At 47.8% G+C, this 19,835-nt stretch overlaps 1 protein-coding gene across 1 annotated transcript in view; it reads right to left on the reverse strand.

Moving 5' to 3' along the window:
• The window catches only part of DUS3L (dihydrouridine synthase 3 like), a 947,437-nt gene that overhangs the window by 372,380 nt on the left and 555,222 nt on the right, over nt 1-19,835 (reverse strand). The window contains exon 7 of the mRNA XM_069648414.1: nt 9,585-9,701. Coding sequence (XP_069504515.1) covers nt 9,585-9,701 — 117 coding nt within the window. The remainder of the gene's footprint in view (nt 1-9,584; nt 9,702-19,835) is intronic.

Here is a 19,835-nt window from a genome sequence, read left to right on the forward strand (position 1 = left end):
AGGAGGGATGAAGAAGTTGCAGCTGGATGCCTTCACGATGCAGCAGCGGTGGATCCGGACTACAGTTCCTTGATCGTGGTGATGAGAGGGACCTCTGAAAGGCAATCCACAGCAGCAGGCTAGAGAGGGGGGTCCCAGAAAAGGATTCTTCATGCTCCTACACAGGCCTGTGATTTTGGCATCCTTTCCGACGATTCGGCTTGCTTTCTCGGTCCAAGACTCTCCTGAGGGACTTTGAGGAGGAGGATCTTGCCTATGGAGGTCCGGAAGGAGTGCAAAAGTGTCTGTGATGCACTGCACTCAGGCTCGAGGTCCCAGGGCATTGGCGGTTTGCAGACGGGAAGGTTGCAGCTCATCGTGGAATGGCTGGAAGTGAAGGTTGTCTTAGGAACAAGTAACTTACCTGTAACTGTTTTTCTCCAGCATGGGTATGGCATGGATTCACATTCTCATGAATATTCCCCGTCGTCAGGCTGGGAATCCTCGGTACAGAAAAAAATCAGTATCAGTTTCGTTTCGGATCTGTCTTTCCTAGTAGTAACCAATAACTGATCTCTGGGTCATACTGCCCACAGCCAATGACTGCCCTCTCCCTAAGCCCCGGCTCCGGCAGCCATCCTCAGCTTTGGTAGCACGTAAAGTGGCAGTATGACCAAGTGAAGAGCCGCAGAGGGGTAGGCGGGAGGGTTCATATGTGAATCTATGCCAGACCCATGCTGGAGAACAACAGTTACAGGCAAGTAACTTGTTCCTTTTCAAGCATGGGGTCTGGCATGGATTCACATGCTCATGAATATAAGATTACATAGCAGTACAAACATGCACAACCACGGGAGGTGGCAAAATGCTCAACATTAAGCAATACATAACTCAACATTAAGCAACTCTTACCTCCTCACCAGGCCCTTCAGGCGAACAGGTTGTGCAACACTGCTTGGGCGAACCTGGACTCCTCCCTGGAATCCCGATCGACGCAGTAGAATTTCGTGAAGGTGTGCGTCGACCTCCACGTAGCAGCCCTGCAGATGTCCAGCAGGGGCACACCAGACAAGAACGCCGTGGTAGCAGCGATCGCTCTGGTCGAATGGGCTTTCGGACAGCCGGGCAGCTGTCGGTTTGCCAACCAGTGACAGTGCATGATACAGCCGGAGAGCCATCTCGAAATGGAAGCCTTTGAGAGAGCCTTCCCTTGATTCACAGGTCCAAAGTTCACAAAAAGTTGTGACATCTTCCGAAAACTCTTCGTGCAGTCCACGTAGAACTTCAGCGCTCTGGCTACATCCAGCGAGTGCAAAGTCCTCTCGACCGGCGACAGGAAGAAAACTGGTAACACCAAGGGCTTGTTGAGGTGGAAGTCCGATGGCACCTTAGGCATGAAGGAGGGGTGCGTCCTGAGCACCACCCTCGTGTTGTGAAAATTCAAGTATGGAGGCTTGCAAGATAGGGCCTGAATCTCTCCCACGTGCCGTGCGGAGGTGATGGCCACAAGAAAAGCTGTTTTCCACGATAGGAACTTCAACGGTGCCGTATGCAAAGGCTCGAACTGAGTCCCCATGAGCCTAGTCAGCACCACGTTGAGTTCCCACGCCGGGGCTGGGGCCTTCACCGGCGGGAACGAGCAGAATAGTCCCTTCATAAATACCTTCACCAGGCGATGGGACCACAAGGACACCCGTCCTGTTGTCCTGGTGTATCTGGAGATGGCAGGCAGATGTATCTTGGAGGCATGAGCTAGTCCAGCCTTGGCCAACGACAGTAGGTACGGCAGTACTTGAGGGAACGTAATACGCAGAGGGTTAATCTTTTGTGCCCGGCACCAGACAGAGAACCTCTTCCATTTGTGTCCGTAACACTTGAGAGTTGAGGACGCCCTGGCCTTTGCAAGGACCTCTCTGCAGTCGGCCGCTATATCGTACCCCCCAAACTCTAGTGCTGCAGTAGCCAGGCCTGCAAGTTCAGCGACTTCGGGTCGTGATGAAGAATGGCGCCTCCTTCTATGGAGAGAAGATCCGCATCCACGGGCAGTTTGACTGGTGGGGACGCCCATAAATCCAGAAGGTCCTGGAACCAGATCTGTCTCGGCCACGCCGGTGCAACGAGGATCATCCTGCACCGGGACCTCTTGAGCTGGTTGACGAGCCGGAGTAGCAGTGGCAACGGCGGGAAAGCATAGAAGAACAGGTTGTCCCAGGGGAACAAGAAAGCATCGCCCAAGCTCCTCGGTTGGGGGAACCTGCTGGCGAAACTCTGGCACTTGGAATTTGTCGCCGTCGCGAAGAGGTCGACCTGGGGTCTGCCCCACAGCCTGAAGAGTCGATCCACTTGATCCTAGCGCAGCTCCCTGCTGAGTGTGTCGGCGATGGTATTCTTTATCCCTGACAGATGAAAAGGTACCAGAAACATTACCTTGTCGACGGCCCAGTGCCACAGATCCTGGGATTCCTTGGGCAGGGCTGGGGATCTGGTTCCACCCTGCTTCCTGACGTAGAACATCATGGTGGTGTTGTCGTTGAAAATCCTCACCACCTTGCCCTTCAGGGACGGAAGAAAGGACCTGAGGGCCCAAAACACTGCGCGGAGCTCCAAAATATTGATATGAAGCAGTTTTTCCTCCGGGAGCCAAAGGCCTCTCGCGTGGAGATTTCTGGTATGCGCTCCCCACCCTTCCAGGGAGGCATCTGTCATCACCGTTACCTGGTGAGCTGGGGTCTGAAAGTCTGCGCCCGCCGTCAGATGAGTGCGGGTGCCCCCCCACCGGATCGCTCGTCGGAAGGTCTCGTTGAGCGGTATCCTGTCCTCGAAGCTGCCCGTCGCCTGGATCCAGCGTGCGTCGAGGAACTCTTGCAGTGGACGCATTCGAAGTCTGCACAGGCGTACCAGATAGATGCAGGAGGACATCATCCCGAGAAGGGATTTGGTGGATCTTACCCTGGATACGTCCGTGGCTAGCAGGCGTTGCTCCTTGCCCAGGATGGCTTTCGTCGGACGGCGAGGCCAGCCGTGCCACTGTGTCGAGCTTGGCTCCCAGAAACAGGGCGACCTGCGAAGGGACCAGGTGGGATTTGAAGAAGTTGATTGAGAACCCCAGGTCCGTGAGTAGCTGGATGGTCTTCGCTGTGTGTCCTACGGCAAGCTCCCTTGTACTTGCTCGGATGAGCCAGTCATCTAGGTAGGGATGGACGTGGATCCCTTGCAAGCGTAGCCACGCCGCCACCAGTGCTAGGCACTTGGTGAATACCCTGGGTGCCGACTTTAATCCGAACGGGAGGGCCTTGAACTGGTAGTGCCGTCCTTGGACCTCTAACCATCCTCCTCCAGCTTTCCCAGCACATGCTGGAGGGTGACCATCCAGAACTTCTGAGCCTTGATGTACTTGTTCAGTCACCGCAGGTCCAGGATGGGACGCCAACCTCCTGTCTTCTTTAGGAGAAAGTATCTTGAGTAGACCCCGGAGCCCCGAAGTCTCTTTGGGACGAGCTCAATGGCACCTTTCTTGAGCATCGCCCTTACCTCCAGCAGCAGCTGGTGTATGTGGTTTTCCTTCCTGGCCATGGGTGGCACGCAAGGGCACTTCTTTAGAAACTTGAGGGCGTGCCCCTGGGCCAGGGTATCCAGCACCCAACGGTCGGTGGAGATGGACTCCCACACGCTGACTAACTTCACCAGCTAGCCTCCCACCAGGGTGCTTCAGTGGGGGCCCGACCACACGGTTGGTTCAGTCCTGTTTCAAGGCCGCCTTGCCACCTTGACCTCCCTAGCGACGACGGCGAGCACCTCCAGACTTGCATCGTCGTCTATAGGCCTCCTGCGACAAGGAACGGGCCGCTTGACGGTAGGTAGAGGAGCCGCTGCCGGAACCTTTGGAGGCCCCTTGCTTGCCTCCGGTGTTCCGAAAGGACGGCCGTCGTTGCTGGAGAACTCCCAGGGCCCGAGCTGTCTCCGTGTCCGTTTTGATGGCTTGTAGGGACTCATCGACTGTCTTCCCAAACAGGTTGTTCCCGTCGAAGGGCATGTCCAACACTTTGGCTTGTACGTCCTGGCGGAAATCCGTCGCGTTCAGCCATCCGCGCCGTCTGAGGCAAACACTGTTGCCCAACTGGCGGAAACTGGTGTCAGCGATGTCCATCGCCACCGTTATGGCGTGGTCCGACGCCACCTCGCCTTCTTGCAGGATTTCCAGGGCTTCTTGTTGTATGGCAGGAAGTCCAACAAGGGAGCAATTTTATACCAAAGTTCCCCGTCGTAACGGGCAACGATAGCCAGGGCGTTGGCCGCCTTAATCGTCGTCGCCGACGTGATGACTCGTCCCATCGTGTCGAGCTTCTTTCCCTCGCCGTCCGGCGGTGAAGTCGATGCCGATGCCCTCCCCGCCTTCTTCCTGGCCACCGCCGAGACGACTGAATCCAGGGTCGGCTGTGCCCTAAGGCATAGAGGGGCAGCGTCAGGGACCCGGTACTTCTTTTCGTATCGGTCCCTTTTTGCCGGCGTCGTGGACGGGTTCTTGAGGGAGAGCCCCTCGTCCCAGATGTCATCCAGTAGAGGCACCGCGAGGACCGTCTTCCTCTTGGTCTCTCGACGTTGATAGAGGAACCCCTCCTTTTCTTTGGGGCAGAGCTGGAAAAGCTTGGATGCCCTGGAGATCATTGCATGGAAGGATCCAATCTCATCGGGTGGGGAAGCCCGGGGAGGGGGGGGACGACGGGAGGTCCACTCCGCCGTCGCCGCCCTCGTCGTCCGTGCCCGTCGTGGCCATGTCCGTGCCCGTGTCATCCCCGCGGACGGGGAGGAGTGTTGAGCAGGCCTCGAGGGCTGGAAGGGTGCAGGAGGATGTGTTGTTCTCCTCTTGGGTGGTGGAATTCACGACAGCCCTGCCCCTGGCTCCTCTGTCTGGCCTGGTTCCGGCTCCCCGTTGGGGGTAAAGGCAATCTAGTCCTTATTTCAGAACATAAGGATTGAATTACCATCAAAATGGCCGCCGAGTTGTCCTGCGGCACTGGCTGCGACGGGCGCGACTGTTGGTCTGGGGAACCGCCACCGTCGCTTCCGTCGTCCCTCTCATTGGGATGGCTCTCGACGGGCTGGTCCTCCATGCCCGTGTCGTGACTCTCAGGGGCTTCGACAAGTTCCTCCTCGAAGGTTGTGTCTGAATCCACGACGGCCACTGCCCCTCCCCCCTCTTTCTCCGCCGGGGCTTCTTTCGATGGGCTTGAAAGATGCCTCCCTCCGAGGTGGCAAGGAGACTAGGCCCCGAGGCCACTACCACAGGTGTAGCCTCTGCAGGCTGCGCCAGGGTTGCCGCGACCTCCTCGATAGAGGCCTTGGCTGGGTGAATCAAGGCCTTAGTCACCGACTGCATGCTTGCGGCTTTCACCTTGGGGGAGGGCTCCCCGCCTCGCTCCCCCTCAGCCGAAATCTTCGAGATCGACCGGGGCCTCTCCAGAAGCTTGGCCGGTTCTCGGATTTCCTCTTACCCGAGCCAGAGCATTGGCTCGTGGTCGATGGCGCCGGGGAATATGCGGCCTGCCTGGCAGCCGAGGAGCCCGTGGACTCGCGGTGCTTAGCCTTCTGTTGGGCCCCCGTCGCCGGGGCACCCTCACAGGATTTAGGAGACTGCTCGGATTTCTTCTTTTTCTTCTCACCTGACGGGCTCTTTCCCTCCAGCCAGTTGGCGAGACGAAGATGGCGGTCCCTCAGTCCGCTCCGACAGGTTCCCGCAAAACGCACAGTCCTCCTCCACGTGCGTTTTGTCCTCGTGAAGACAGTAGAGGCATAAGGAATGCTCGTCTTCCTTGAACACATTCTGCAGCTGGCATCCAGGGCAGGCCCTGAATAGCTTCCCGGGCGTCGAGCTCCCTTTCTCCTGGGCCATGTCCGGGGTAGGCCTCAAACTTCTGGAATCCTCCAAAAGCGTTGTTCGACAAAATCCTCACCCTTGAGGGGTGTAGAAACTTCTAAAACGGGTCCACGTTGATCGGATGTAAAGACGGTGGAGCTTGAGGCTCAATTTAACTGAAAAATTAGAAATTCTCTTTGAAAAAGCACGAAAACGCATCAATAGCTCGAGAGCTACAGCACGAGGACTCCCAACACTTGAACGTGCGGTAAAAATCTGAGGATGGCTGCCAAAGGTGGGGCTTAGGGAGAGGGCAGTCATTGGCTGTGGGAGGTATGACCCAGAGATCAGTGATTGGTTACTACTAGGAAAGACAGATCAGAAACGAAACTTATACTGATTTTTTTATGTACCGAGGATTCCCAGCCAGACGACGGGGAATATTCATGAGCATGTGAATCCATGCCAGACCCCATGCTGGAGAAAGACTGATTATAGCCCCCAGTCCAAAGGAGGAAGTCCTCTTCAGAGCTTCCATTTGATTTGGAAACGGGAGTGAGGACAGCAGCAGTACTTCAGCCGGCTTCTCCCCATTTTTGGAAGGGGCTGCAGGCATCTCCGGTCATGATCTTTGATTCTTCTCTTCCAGTGGGCGTCTTTTACTTCAGGATCCTCACCTTTTATCCAGGAATCCAGGAACCCAGCCACTCAACAGTCTTGCAACTTTCAGGGAGTGACATCCAGCCTTCCAGTTCGAACTGGTTCCAGGCAGGCATGCCAGAAGACAAAAAACAGCAGAGTTTCTGACTCCGCCCCTGCTTCCTGTCCTTCCAGACACACTGTAACCTCAGCGTGCTTCTCAAAGGATTCCCACCGAAGACATAAGTCAAACCAGTATCTTCCCCACCCATGATAACAGAGTAAGGACCAAAAAAGGACAAGCACACAAGAAATGATGAAAAAAGGGAAGAGCCAACATTTTGGGTTAATGGTGATCCTTCCGTGTATTACCTGTGGCTGTGAACACAGCCAGTGTAAAGAAAATACACAAAAGTTGGTAGAACATGTCCACTGTCACCAGCCATTCAGGTATGCTTGTCACTAACAGAAATGTTACAGGAGCAGTGAGAAAGGGGATACTTTGTAACGTCTCAGCACTCCACATAAGGTGCTGACCTCACAAAAAAATTTTAAAAAAAAGGTAAGGAGGATAAAACGTATCCCCCAATCCTTTGGAAGAGTAGTTCTCAAAAGGAAGATAAAAATATAAACAAGCAAAGCCCAAAGGGCTCCCAGCAGCACTGCACAAAAGGTGCTGCATGATGCAAAAGTAAATTACAAATGCCTTTAGAAAATATGGAGGAATGCATGAATCCATGATATAAAGTAAAAACAGGGTTCTGTGAAGGCATCATGAAGCAAGGCACAGACAACAGATTCAACGTGCAAACAAAAATAGTTGTATTTAACTTAAATGTCAGGATGGATGAAGGCTTAACTTTGCCCCAAGCTAAGGTGGGATGTTTCTAGCAAAAGAAACTAAGGAAAGACTGAGTCGAAGAGTTCAACTTAAAAGTCTGTCTGCCCATAACCCTAGACTTGCCCGCACGACTAAAGCTGAACAATGCGTAGGGATGTCAGCAATAAAAGAAACAGTGTTCCAAAGTTCTGAGCATCTTCCAGCTCTTGGCTTACTTTTCAGCTCCCCTTTCCAAGTTCTAAGCAGTTCCACAAAACTCTCAGGGTTCCCTTCCCCAAGTCCAAAACAGAAGGTTCAAAGTTCAAAACAAAACAGATCTCAAACGATTGGCATCCTCCCCAACCCTCTTACCACGGGTAATTTCAAAGGTTCACCAACGCACATCTGTTACAAGTCTTTCCATGTATATTTTCATTGACTTGCTCTTTTTGATATTAACACTCTTGATTCCTCCTTGCATTGGCTTTTCATGCAGGGCACTCTGTCTCGGCGCTGATGTCGGACCACACGGTCCACTCATTACATGTAACACAAGCAATACCCCTTTTCATCTGCTTTATCAACAATTGTCCACTGCTTTCAACTAACATTGAAAAGTCCTTCTTGTATCAGATCAGGATTACTTTCTTCCAACTTCATTGGGGCTAGGTTTGGTCACCATTCACTTGGTTACATTTTTGATACTTCACTGGCTCATGCAAATACAGGTTTTCCTCTTACCCTGTTATACCTTGACAACTTGGCTTGTGTCAATACTTGTTTCTCTTCTCTCACCCTTGTTAGGATTTTACTTTCTTTGTCAACACTTGTATTTCAATCAATTCACTCTGTGATGTTTGCCACCTGCACAGCATTGGTTTCATTTCACTGAAAACAGGCTCATTATTTGTTTGGTCTCTGTGCGGCATTCAGAAATGCTTATTCAATCATTCTTCCATGTTCTTTTAATTCTGTACGGTATTCAATAATGCTCTCAGTCCGTTCGGTATTCAAAAGTTATCTGTTTCACCCTTGAAACTAGCTTCAATTAATTTCAAGTTTATAAGCACTTGATTCAGTATTCAAAAGTGCTTAGGATGGTTTCAACAATGTTTGAAAATTCAAGAAAGCTTATTGCAAGTTTTCGGAGTGCTTCGGAGCGTTTCCCATCTGCACTTACCGGCTTCAGATGGCAACTCCTGTTGGCTTGGTTCCTTTCCTCGCTGTGCCTTTCCAACTTCCACGGCCTCTGCTCTTCTCTCGCAGAGGTCGGGGAGAGTGCTGCTCGCTCTCCCTCAGGTCCGCGATGACTGGAGTGCTTCGGCGCCCCACAGTTCCTGCTCGCGCCCGACACGGAGGGTGCATAGGACTTCCCGACCTTCGCTGAGCCTACCTCGGCTCTTGCGTGTCTGGTCCTTGCTTAATACAGCTTCCCTCACTTGCGTCTCCCGCTCCTGTCTCTCTGGTTCAGCAGCTTCCGGCTCCACATACAACAAGCTGTGTGTCCCCTTTTCTTGTCAATAGCCCCCAATTTTATATCCATTGGGCTTACTAAGTGACCACAGGTGGTGGTCATTTAGTCCAACAGCCTGACCATAGTTAAGGGACATGCCTGACCTTTACAGTACTCTGCATGCCTCTTCATTGTCTCAGTACTAGAGTGGTGAAATGGCTTACTAGTGTTCATCACTCTTAGTTGCCTCTTCCTCATCCCAGTACCAAAGTGTGTTGAATGATGGAAAATGTGGGGATATGCGTTACAGTATCCCATAAAGGCCGGGGGAGGGTTGGTCTGGTTTTCATAAGGGAAACGGGGATACCATGTCTCGCCTGTGGATATCCTCTCCCCAATCCCCAAGGATCCTTCACCCAGGTGATCCACCCTTACTTCACCGCCCCAGGGTCACGATCCAAAATTGATGGCCTTTCGTGGCCCACCCGAGAAGAGGATGCAAGGCGAGTAGGTGTGAGGATACCCTCAGGTTTCTCACAGTTGCCATGGTCCGAGTTCAGGAAAACAAAATCGCACTGGGCTTTTTGGAAATGAAAATGGAAATCTTTTTCATGATAACCATTACATTAACCACAATGCATGTTCATGGTGGCAGGGCTGCAGCCTCATACAAAGTGGCTTTGAGGGCTAGCCCTGGGCTTTTATTCTCTCCAGTCTCTCCTAGTCTGAGAAATGTACAAATCACACAATGCATTTGAGCTCGGAAGCTACTTTTCTGCGTATAGGACCTCTGTAGAAGATACAACAAAAATGTAAGCGATTGAAAGAAAATGTTTTACCATGTTAAACACCAAGTCTATTGGGCAGCCGACATTGATGTCCACAAAATCCACATCAATATTTCCATTCAGCAGTTCTGCACACTTAGTCATTGTATCAGGAAACGAGCCCTCCAGCTGCAGAAAATAGAATATTTATTATCACAAACATATCAGGAACAAGGTTTATTCATAAAACACGATGGCAAACACTGCAAGTAAGTGCACGCATGACTAGAAATGCAGAAGACCAAACAAAAATTGGTGCGTTAATAAAAAGTTAAACTAAACAAACTTTCTCTACCATTGCAGTTTGTTTAGTGTTGGCTAACCTTAATTGAACAAATGTTGCTCAAATAGGCTAAACTTCTTGATTATGTTCCCTGATGTGTTATCCTCATATTCACTACATTCCCTTTCTGCGTTATCCTATTTTTACTCATAAAGTGGAATTATCTTTGTGTGAGCTGTAATAAAAACACAAATAGATCAGACCTAAACTTATGAGGCAACACCTGAGGCATAGGGGCGAGTTCTGTCATTGTTAGGGAAGAGGGCCTGGGAAGCACATGGCTTCGTGATCAGACACATCTGAGGACTCATCTTCCCCCAAGCACTCACAGACCATTTGTTTCCTTCCAGTGTTTCTTTTGTGAAGCTATAAGCACAGAAATAAAACAAGCAGTACAGATTTTAACAGTGAATGTAATGTTGTGGAATAACAAGGAAAATATGGATTGGAATTTAACAAAACATTGTTTGCTCTTTCTTCCAAATTTTAAATACATGTTTGGAAAAAAACATTCTGAAATGTTCTTTTACTAAAAGGTTTGTGATGCTGGAAATGCATCAGAAGGAAAGGGCCTCTGAATCCTTGTCCTTTATTGCTTTTTATAATGAGTTCTGTCTTGTTTTCTAGGCTGCCTGACTGCCCTTCTGAGTGATTGGTTGCCTGAGTGTGACCCAGCAGAGTGAATGTGAGATCAACAGTATATCTGGGGGCCTCTCACTGCTATAAATCATTCAGAAGCTGAAGTAGAAACGGACCATGAAACTGATGCTTAACTTTGAAGCCCACTGGAAGAGGAAGAACTTCTGCGGCAGTCCTTCACTAATCTGAAAGCTGTTGTGCCTTCAAGTTACTGATCCAAGAGAGGACCTGGCTAGGAGACCTCTCCCCGAGCTAAGAGGGACCATCGTGCACCAGCTGATCTTTGCCAAAGATCCCTGTTAGACAGACCTACGAAAGGCTGCCGACAGGAGAAGGGGACCGCCGAGGAGAACGAAGAGAAGCACCAGACAGCCGTCCACTGTCACCGACCAGACCCGCCATGCTCCCTTTGCCTAAGCACATTTGATTCAATGACTCCCTTGTTCATCATCGTCGACCGCTTTCGTCCTGCTGAAGAAAGTCTAGGCAGTCGACGACTTAGGAGAATCTGCCGGTGGGTTTCCCGCCACCCGAAGACCACAGAGATGCCGACAAAGCTAATGAAGCCAGCCGTGGTCACGTCCCGTTCGCCGACGACCTGACGCCCTTGCTGGGTCAAAGTTCTTCACTGACGCTTTACGGCAACAAACCATCGTTGTCAAGGTGCACTGCACGCTTCCCCTGTTGCAGGACGTTTTCGACCGATCGTCAATGAGCACCGCAAGGACCGAAGCTGCTGCCTCAACAACACCATTCACCTTTTCTACATCTCGGAAGTTCGACAACCCGTGGCTCCTGCCTGAAACGGAGTGCACTCAAGAAGGGCGGGTCGATTCCCCGACAAAGAACTCTACAACAAAAAGTACATTTGAGTTGCAGAATTATAGAAGATAAGACTCTAATAGACAATACATGGACAGGACTTGTGGTGTATCTTCATTTACAGGTTGCCCAGGTGGGGGGGAACCTCATTCAGAATTGTGCCTAGTGGAAGGGGCTCAGTATTCTGCCAATTGTCTAACCAACTTGTCTTCCTCCTAAGTCTACGGCTGATATCGTTTTGCTGTGTTGATTCGTATGCTATTTGAACGGAGTACAGTTGATACATATTAATGGAATCAGAGTAATTGTGGTACCACCTAGAATTGTATGTATTTACCATTTTAGAATTGTCAGAGCACAAAGCGTATTATCGCGATTGTGTATATAACTTGAACCTTATTTATATAAAGACTGTGTTTTAACTAATACAGTGTGTGGACATTCCCTTGCGGGTGCTTGGGGACTACACTGTACTTAAGAACCAACCTGAATCACCTCCTGAGAAGCTAGGCCTCGACTGCTTGCCCACGTTTTACCAAATAGAGAATCTTGGCTGGGATCCTCTGTGCCGCTCTTCTGCTGTATAGAAAGCAGGAGTACAGACACCCCCCTCCTGTCTTTACATCTGAATTTTGAGAGCATCCAACACTGGCAGCCTATTTGTGGAATGAAAGGAGGAGAGTTGATACAGAATTATTTAGGACCATCAACACTACAGATCTCCTGCATCTGCAGCGGGAAGTAGCAGAAAAGGTTAAGAAGATACAAGATGACTGCTATTTTCTTATGTAATGGCACAACCAACTTCTTTAAAAAAGGTTTTTGTTTTGATGTGCTATATTCGTCCGTCCTGAAGGTGGATATACTGGTTAGCTACAGGAGTTAGAGTGTGCCCTGCCACAGAACTTGTCATGCTAGAAAACACCTTATCAAGGCCACAGACTTAAAGTTCACCCACGACATGCCAGGTCAAAATCCCACTACAGCGCACTGATGTGAAATCATGCATTTATGTAATGATCTCTTTTTTTTGTAGGTCGCCTAACCAAGATGATTTTTTTCCGCTGATTTTAGGTGGCCTATAAAAATGGAATTAATTACATTTCTTTTTTTTTTTTTTTTTTTTTTTATTTTTATACGATTTATACAAACCTTTAAAAAAAAAAGAAGGAAATAGCCACAACCCAAAGCTATGCCCGTGAGGCAAGCGCAACACGCGACACAACTTCTTTCAAATTCAAATTAAACCCTCTCCATGTATTTCTTCAAACTCCTAAGAATAGTCATTTACCGGTGCAAATTATCATCATTACACAGTAGATACAAGTGATTTCTCCTTGGGGTGTCATTGAGTATAATGTTCCGAAGCTATTGTTCTAAATCTGTGTTTAGACGTTTATTCAGTTCCTCCAGAAATGTTATTAAAGCAAACATCAACGGGCGGTTTGAACCTTCAAATATCCCTTCCCACCAATCATCCGCACACCGTGTCTGCATTTTTGCAAACACCGGACCAAACGTGCGAGTTCTTAGTGTACGTAGGTTAGAACAAAAGAGTGTAAGGTGTTTCAACGTCTCGTTTCCAGTTTTGCAAAAGCGGCACCATAACTCTGTGGTAGGGTTGTATGCATGACGGCGCTCTTTGGTGTCCATTAAGTTTAGTCTGAATCTTAGGTAGATCGATCTAGCTTGCGCGTTGGGAAATAGCGTCAAGTAAGCTTGCAAACTCCCATGCGCTCTGGCCTCCCCTGGGACATCTGCCATCATTCTGCAATTCCGTCTTTGTTCGCATGTTAAGTGCCAATCTGAGCTCCATACTTTTTTCTTCGCTAGCATCGGATTTTCCAATAACGTTGATAGCTTAATATCATACAGGTCTAATATCTCAGTACAGTACTTTTTCCATAGTGCTAAGGTGGAGCAACCGAGATCCTGTTTTGTTTTTAGTATTTCGTACTGCAGCACAGGTGTGTTTAATGAGCATTTCCTGAAGAGGCATCGAATGTTCCAACACACCCTAGCATGGATAGATATTAGCCCCAATTCATATCTAATACATACTGTTGGCGTGCCACGGGGTAAGTGTAGCACTCTTACCCAAAAAATATTTTCTAGAGTATTCCAGAGCTTGTGGGAGCATCCTAGGGCATTTTCGGCCCCATAGATTATTGCTGGCATAGCTTTTTGTCGATAGAAATCAATCGTTGGTTTTAGCGAAAATTTTCCAAACTGTCTGTTAATGATAGCTGCTTGGCATGCTAATTGTCTACATTTTGATTTTGCAACTTCTGCCCACGGTGCATCGTCTAGTTTGGAACTTATTCTCATGCCTAAGTATCGTGTGTCATAGACAGTGTTTAACTTTGTCTTTTCTATGTACCAATTTTGTTTATTTTGTTTTTTCTTCACGGATCTTAAATTTTGGAGTGTTATTATCTCACACTTTTGCTTGTTAATCACCAGTCCATTTTGATGTGCGTATGTTTCCAGGGCGTCTAGTTTTCGTTGGAGACCGATGTAAGTCATGTCTAGAATTATGAGGTCATCCGCGTATACGAGCCAGCTCACGTGAGTGCCATTCATCTTTGGTGGAAAAGTGGAGATTTCGCTAAAGGCTTCTCCTACGTCGGACAAAAACAAATTAAAAATTGCAGCGGCCAGAGGACATCCTTGTTTCACGCCCTTAAAGGTTTCTATAGGCTTTGATAAGGTCCCCTGCCGGTCCAAACGTATTCTGATATTTGTGTTAGAATGTAGTTCCTTGATTGCTTCAACCAAACTTTCCGGACACTTCCAGGCTCTTAATTTTTTCCATAGAATTCCTCGATCGATACTATCGAAGGCATGGGAAAAGTCTATGAGGGCTAGGTGTATTTTTGTATTTCGTCTTATTGCTTCCATCTTAAACAGATTCAATATTAGCAAATTTAGGCCACACCCCACGCCCTTCACAAAACCAGCTTGCCTTTGATCAATGTGGTTGTTTTCTCCTGCCCACCTTACCAACATCTGCTGTAGTTGTGTCGCGTAGATTTGACCAATTACATCCAACAAGGCGATAGGTCTGTAGTCCCCAGGATTGGCTCTATTGCCTTTTTTGAATATTGGGACCACTATGGCACTTTTCCACGATGTTGGCGATAGTCGCTTGTCGACTATTCTTTGGAACAGGGTCATGCAGAAATTGGACCACGCTTCTGGGTTACGCTTGATCGTATAGTTCGTGAGGCCATCAGGGCCAGGTGCTCTCGATGCGTTTGCTCGCTTTATTGTAGTTAAAATGTCGTGTCGATCAAACTTTAACTCCCAGGTCACTAGATTTGAGTGGACATCATCTTTCACAAGCCCATTCGCACTGAACATTTTGGTGTAAAAGGAAGTCCAAGTTTCTTCCGAAATACAGTTTGCCTGCATAGCATCCTGCGGGGCAAATTTGCTGTTTATAGTTTTCCAGAAGTTCGCAGAATTTTTGTTTCGTAGATTTGTCAACATAGCCTCTGAGTCATTTTGAAGCATGATTGCTTTATGAGACTTACACCAGTTCTTGTAAGTTTGTTTGATTGCTTTTTTCTTTAAGACCATTGCGTCTTTATCCCCCGTAACTATGTTTCGCAGGTCGTGACGCATCAGTCTTTTACGCTGTTGCATTTTTAAGTCGAAACTGTGTGTATGTTTAAATTTTTTATTCCTAAGACCTTGTTTATGTTCTGTGAAGTCGGTCAGTAGGTGGCAGTATTCGACCTCGTTTATAGCCGAGTTTAGATTAGACACAATTTTGATTACCTCTGCGTCTGCAAGTTCGAGCCGTATTCTACTCGATCGAACTAATACAGGCCATGACCAGTGGTCAGGCAGTGTCATACTTGATACATTTAGGTTCATTACCACCATATCATGATCACTGTAGGCCATTGGTTTAACTTCAAACTTAGTTGTTCGTAGGTGAAGGGCCTCTGACACAAATATGTAATCCAAGACGGATTGTTGATTTAGTCTGTTCCATGTAGCGTTTGCTGGAATATCACCTGTCGTATTTCCATTCAGCATAAACATGCTTCTTGCTTCCATCTCCTGTGACCATTTTGTCGCTGTTTTTTTACAGACATTAGTTACTACTTTCTCTTCATTTTTCACATCTACATGCTTTAGGCAGTTTATATTAAAGTCTCCACATATAATCAAATTTGGAGTTTCTATAGCTTCAAAAAGGGCGTCTATTATTGTTGTTATTTGATCAATAAACTGTTGTGTTTCTGTCCTAGCATGGTTCCAGTAGATGTTGATGATATTCAGAGCTTCTGATTTATTATTAGTGCCATTTAGGAATGTCACCTTGGCGGTCTGAATGAATGGTGAAACGTTAGTTGCTGAGACGATTTGCAGGCCCGTTGCTTTCCTTACCGCAATCAGCAGTCCAGCCATTGGTCTTCCTTTGTCTTGTTTTATTGCAGGGTTGAATACAATTTCAAAGTCCTGCATAATGGGAGTGTCAGCTAGCCAAGTTTCCTGCAAACAAATCAAGTCCAGATCATGTGACCAAGGTGTGTGAAAGAGATGACTGAAACCTCTTGTGTTCCAGGATCCTAGTTTAATTAACTCTTTTTTATCGCGCACCTGGCATTATAAGTTTGACTTATCGTTTAGTGCAGCCGCCATCCAATCCCATTCATTCCTCTCATTATTCTTTTTTTGGTTGGCCTCAGAGCTACTCTTAACAGTAGATGACCCGTCGATTGTTATTTGTATTTGCCGATTTTGCTTCATACGTATTTCTTCCTTGTTGCAAAACTCAGAGGTAGTTATCTGTGCGTCTTTACCGTTATCTTTGGCATTTGTTCTTTCAAGGGTAGATTTGTTGTACTCAAACTTTTGAGCGGTCTGTGACGTTTCTTCCTCACCTTGGTCACAGGTTCTGTAAGTATCAAACCCTAGTGATAGTAAAGTGGAGCTAGCTTCCAATATAATCTCCGAGATTATATTTGATTTCATATGTAGGGTCACTTTGTCATTCCTTTTTTCGTCGCAAAATTCAACGATTTTCAAGTCCTCAGACTGAATCGTTCTTAAACTAGGGATTAGTTGGAACAAATACAGCACGTTGTGTCGATTTAGAATCAAGTTGTCTACATTTTCAATTCTTTCCAAGGTCACTTTATGAGGACTGAACCATTCTGATTTGTCCACTGAAGCTTTCTGGGCATTCTTTCGAGGGCCCACGTATCTCTTCGTGTTATTACATGGTGTCACTTTAGGGAAGTAGGTGACAGTATGTGGTTTTTCGTTAAACTTTTCCGTGGCGATTTTCGTGTCATTTGTGGCAGTGCTGAGTTTAGATAACCTGTTTCGTTTTTCCTCCATTGTTAGGAATATGGGTGAGTGAGCCACAGCCGTTACAGTACTGATATCAACTTCTTCGGTAATTATACAAATGCGCGGATTATTTTGAGGTTTCAGTTCCTCTTGAATAATTTTCCCATCATCTGAAAGACACTCTTCTTTTGCCGTTTCTGCGTTAGACCTTGCGGTCTCCAACAGTTCGATGTCCTGGGACAGAGCTTCGTCATCGTACGTTGACAGATTTATCTGTTCGAGTTGCTCAGCCACCTGCTCTTCAGTTGACTCTGTGTTATTCTCAGGTTTATTTTTCTGCGAGCAGGCTTGTGTTCGTTCGTTACGATCATTTGTGTTCACAATGACGTTTACCGTTTTCAGATTGCGCAAGAATTTTCTTGAGTTGTTGGTCTGTTTCGTTTTTTTTGAGAGTTGGTTTTTTGTTTTCTTTGTCATCTGCTTGTTGACAGCAGTAGTTGCCGCGGTTGATCGATTTTGCCCTTGTGTGTTCTTAAAAATGTCGAACACAGAGGGTTTCGTTGTATCTGAGTTAGTAGATGCTTGGCCAGAGTTAGATACGTCTGTTATCAATGACAGTGGCTCAGCAAGTGGTGTAGGAGCGACTCGTGTCGAATCCTCTGTCATATCATTCTTTGCACATCTCTCATCAGGTGGTTGGTTACCCACGTATTTGTCATCTGATGTTGAGGCAATCTGTGGGTTTGCGAGGGCCAGATTGTCCATGGCCTTACTAGCGCTCAGTGCTTCGTCAAACGAGCTGATTTCGCTAGGCTTTTGAAATTCGTCGCCTTTATTTTCAATGCTTTGGTGGTCAGATCCTGTTAACAATTCTGTGGTCGTGGCTTTTGAGGTGTCGTAGTTACGTGGAGTCTCTGATTCCGCCTGCTCAGTGAGGCAAACCACACTGCTTGGGCAGCTTGATTGTGTGACTTCTTTTGTAATATGTTTATGTTTAAAGATGCTCAAGGCCTCCCTTGCCACTTCAGCCAGAAGTTTTTTGTCCATATTGTTGTTTTTTAATTGGGCCGTTATCGCAGTCATCATGTGATCTTGCTTAAGGGCTAGGTCATGTTGAGCAGCTTTTGTCAGGTCACAGTTAGATTCCACGGCTACAATTTTTGTGTTTAAAATAGCTACCAATGTTGAGAGGTCTTTAGTGTTTTCATTTAGATGTTCATATAGTTTTGTGAAGGGGGCCAGAGAAATGGCCATGGATGATAGAATGGTTGCTTGCATATCGCTTATCCAATTGGGATTCGTTGTAGGAGGGGCCCTGTTGTGATCTTGGGCACGCCTGTCTTGCGAGGCAATTTTGGTTTTATGCCCCTTTGCCTGAGATTGTTTCTTTAAGTAAGGTTCGTCCACTGAAGAATCGGAGGATGTGGAGGAGGAAATCGAGTCTTGTGTGTCCAAGTTGATGTTTAAATTGCTGTTCCTTATTGTTCTTTCTGCAAAAGGCGAAGACCGCCTCACAGTGCTTTCCCATTTCGATTTTTTTCTTTGGGAGCATCTTAAGCTTTCAATACTGCTTACATCTCTTCTACTTCGTTTTGTGAACCCCGTTCTTTGAGTTGTAGTAAGTGACGACCGTACTTCATGTGTGGAGTTGTCCAAATTTGAATGTCCTGTAATTTGTAGTGAAGTTGTTGGTATCATGTTTGGGTCGCACCTCAGGGCACGTGTTTTATTAATTCGGGTTAGATCAGACAGCAGTTTGTTTACTACTTCCAGTGAGTTACGACGGTTTTCAGTCGCGTCTTGCTTTCGGAAAGTATGGACATCAGTATTTGTTGTCGTGTTTGGAACTACTGTGCTCAGCGCATTGGAATGCGGTAAAAACACCTCCTCATCTAAGTGAGCTAGTACATCGTCATTAAGTATTTGTTTAGAGAGAGCTTTATCACTTTGGGTTTCTAGTGTGCTGTAGTAGACTGATCTTGACTTTACCGGACCAGTAGATAGGGGGATGCTGGTGAGATCTAAGTGTGTCTGATGTGTGGATTGCGTGCCAGGCTCCTGACGTTGTGTTTGATACACGGAATCTTCCTGTTGTGTGCCAGTTAGTGATTTGTAGCAATTCCAGGCTAGAGTTTTTAACACTGGGACCTTGCGTTGTACAACGATAGCGATTTCGCCTTGCTTGTCATTAGTTGAACTTTGTGTGAAATTTAGTTGGCTACAGTATCCACTATTTTCGCCTATCCCCTCTATTGTTTGAGTGTTGCCAACAACGGCAGTCCCAGCGTATCCGCGAAATCGACTGTGCTCTTGCTCACATAAGGGATCGACTTCTCCTGTTTGATCCATGCTAGCACTATTCAAGGTCGCAACGTTCATCAGTGTAAGCGAGCATGTGATAGGATTATGCATAGTAGTCGGAACAGGCGACAGCGGGATAACGGTTACCTTTGTGTTATCCTTTGGTAACGTAACACTTATACTTTCAGCATCCGTTCCATAATTATCACCACTATGTATTTGTAGTGGACTGTTGGATGATGGTGGAGTGGTTACTGGGTAGCTTACCTGGTCTGTGAGTGCATAGGCCAGCTGCACCGGTTCTTCTGTGTCCTCCCCTATCGGCGTCCAGTTCTTACATTGGGCTCGTGTTTTTGGCCGTTTGGATGGACTTGCCCCAGCATGTTCGATTCTGCGGCTCATTTTAACAGACTCCGCAGGGTTATGGGTTGCAGGCAGCAGTTTAGTCACACCCGCTTTACTGCAGTCGATAACCCCTGTCCTGGCCGCACTCCCCGCACAACAGCACAACAGAGACGACTCGCCCTTTCGCCGAGGGCTTACGCCGCAAGGGCGTTGAGGCGGCCTAGATAAGGGCGGCTGCAGAAGTCAGCTGACTCACCCTTAAAGGCACACGCACCTCGCAGTCTCCGGGTCCGAAGTCAGGTCCGTAGAATAATCACAGTTCGCAATGCAGTCGAACCAATCCAGCAGCACAACAGAGACGACTCGCCCTTTCGCCGAGGGCTTACGCCGCAAGGGCGTTGAGGCGGCCTAGATAAGGGCGGCTGCAGAAGTCAGCTGACTCACCCTTAAAGGCACACGCACCTCGCAGTCTCCGGGTCCGAAGTCAGGTCCGTAGAATAATCACAGTTCGCAATGCAGTCGAACCAATCCAGCAGCACAACAGAGACGACTCGCCCTTTCGC

Source organism: Ambystoma mexicanum, chromosome 2q (assembly GCF_040938575.1).
Source record: "Ambystoma mexicanum isolate Mex_15411 chromosome 2q, UKY_AmexF1_1, whole genome shotgun sequence".
Lineage (NCBI taxonomy): Eukaryota > Metazoa > Chordata > Amphibia > Caudata > Ambystomatidae > Ambystoma > Ambystoma mexicanum.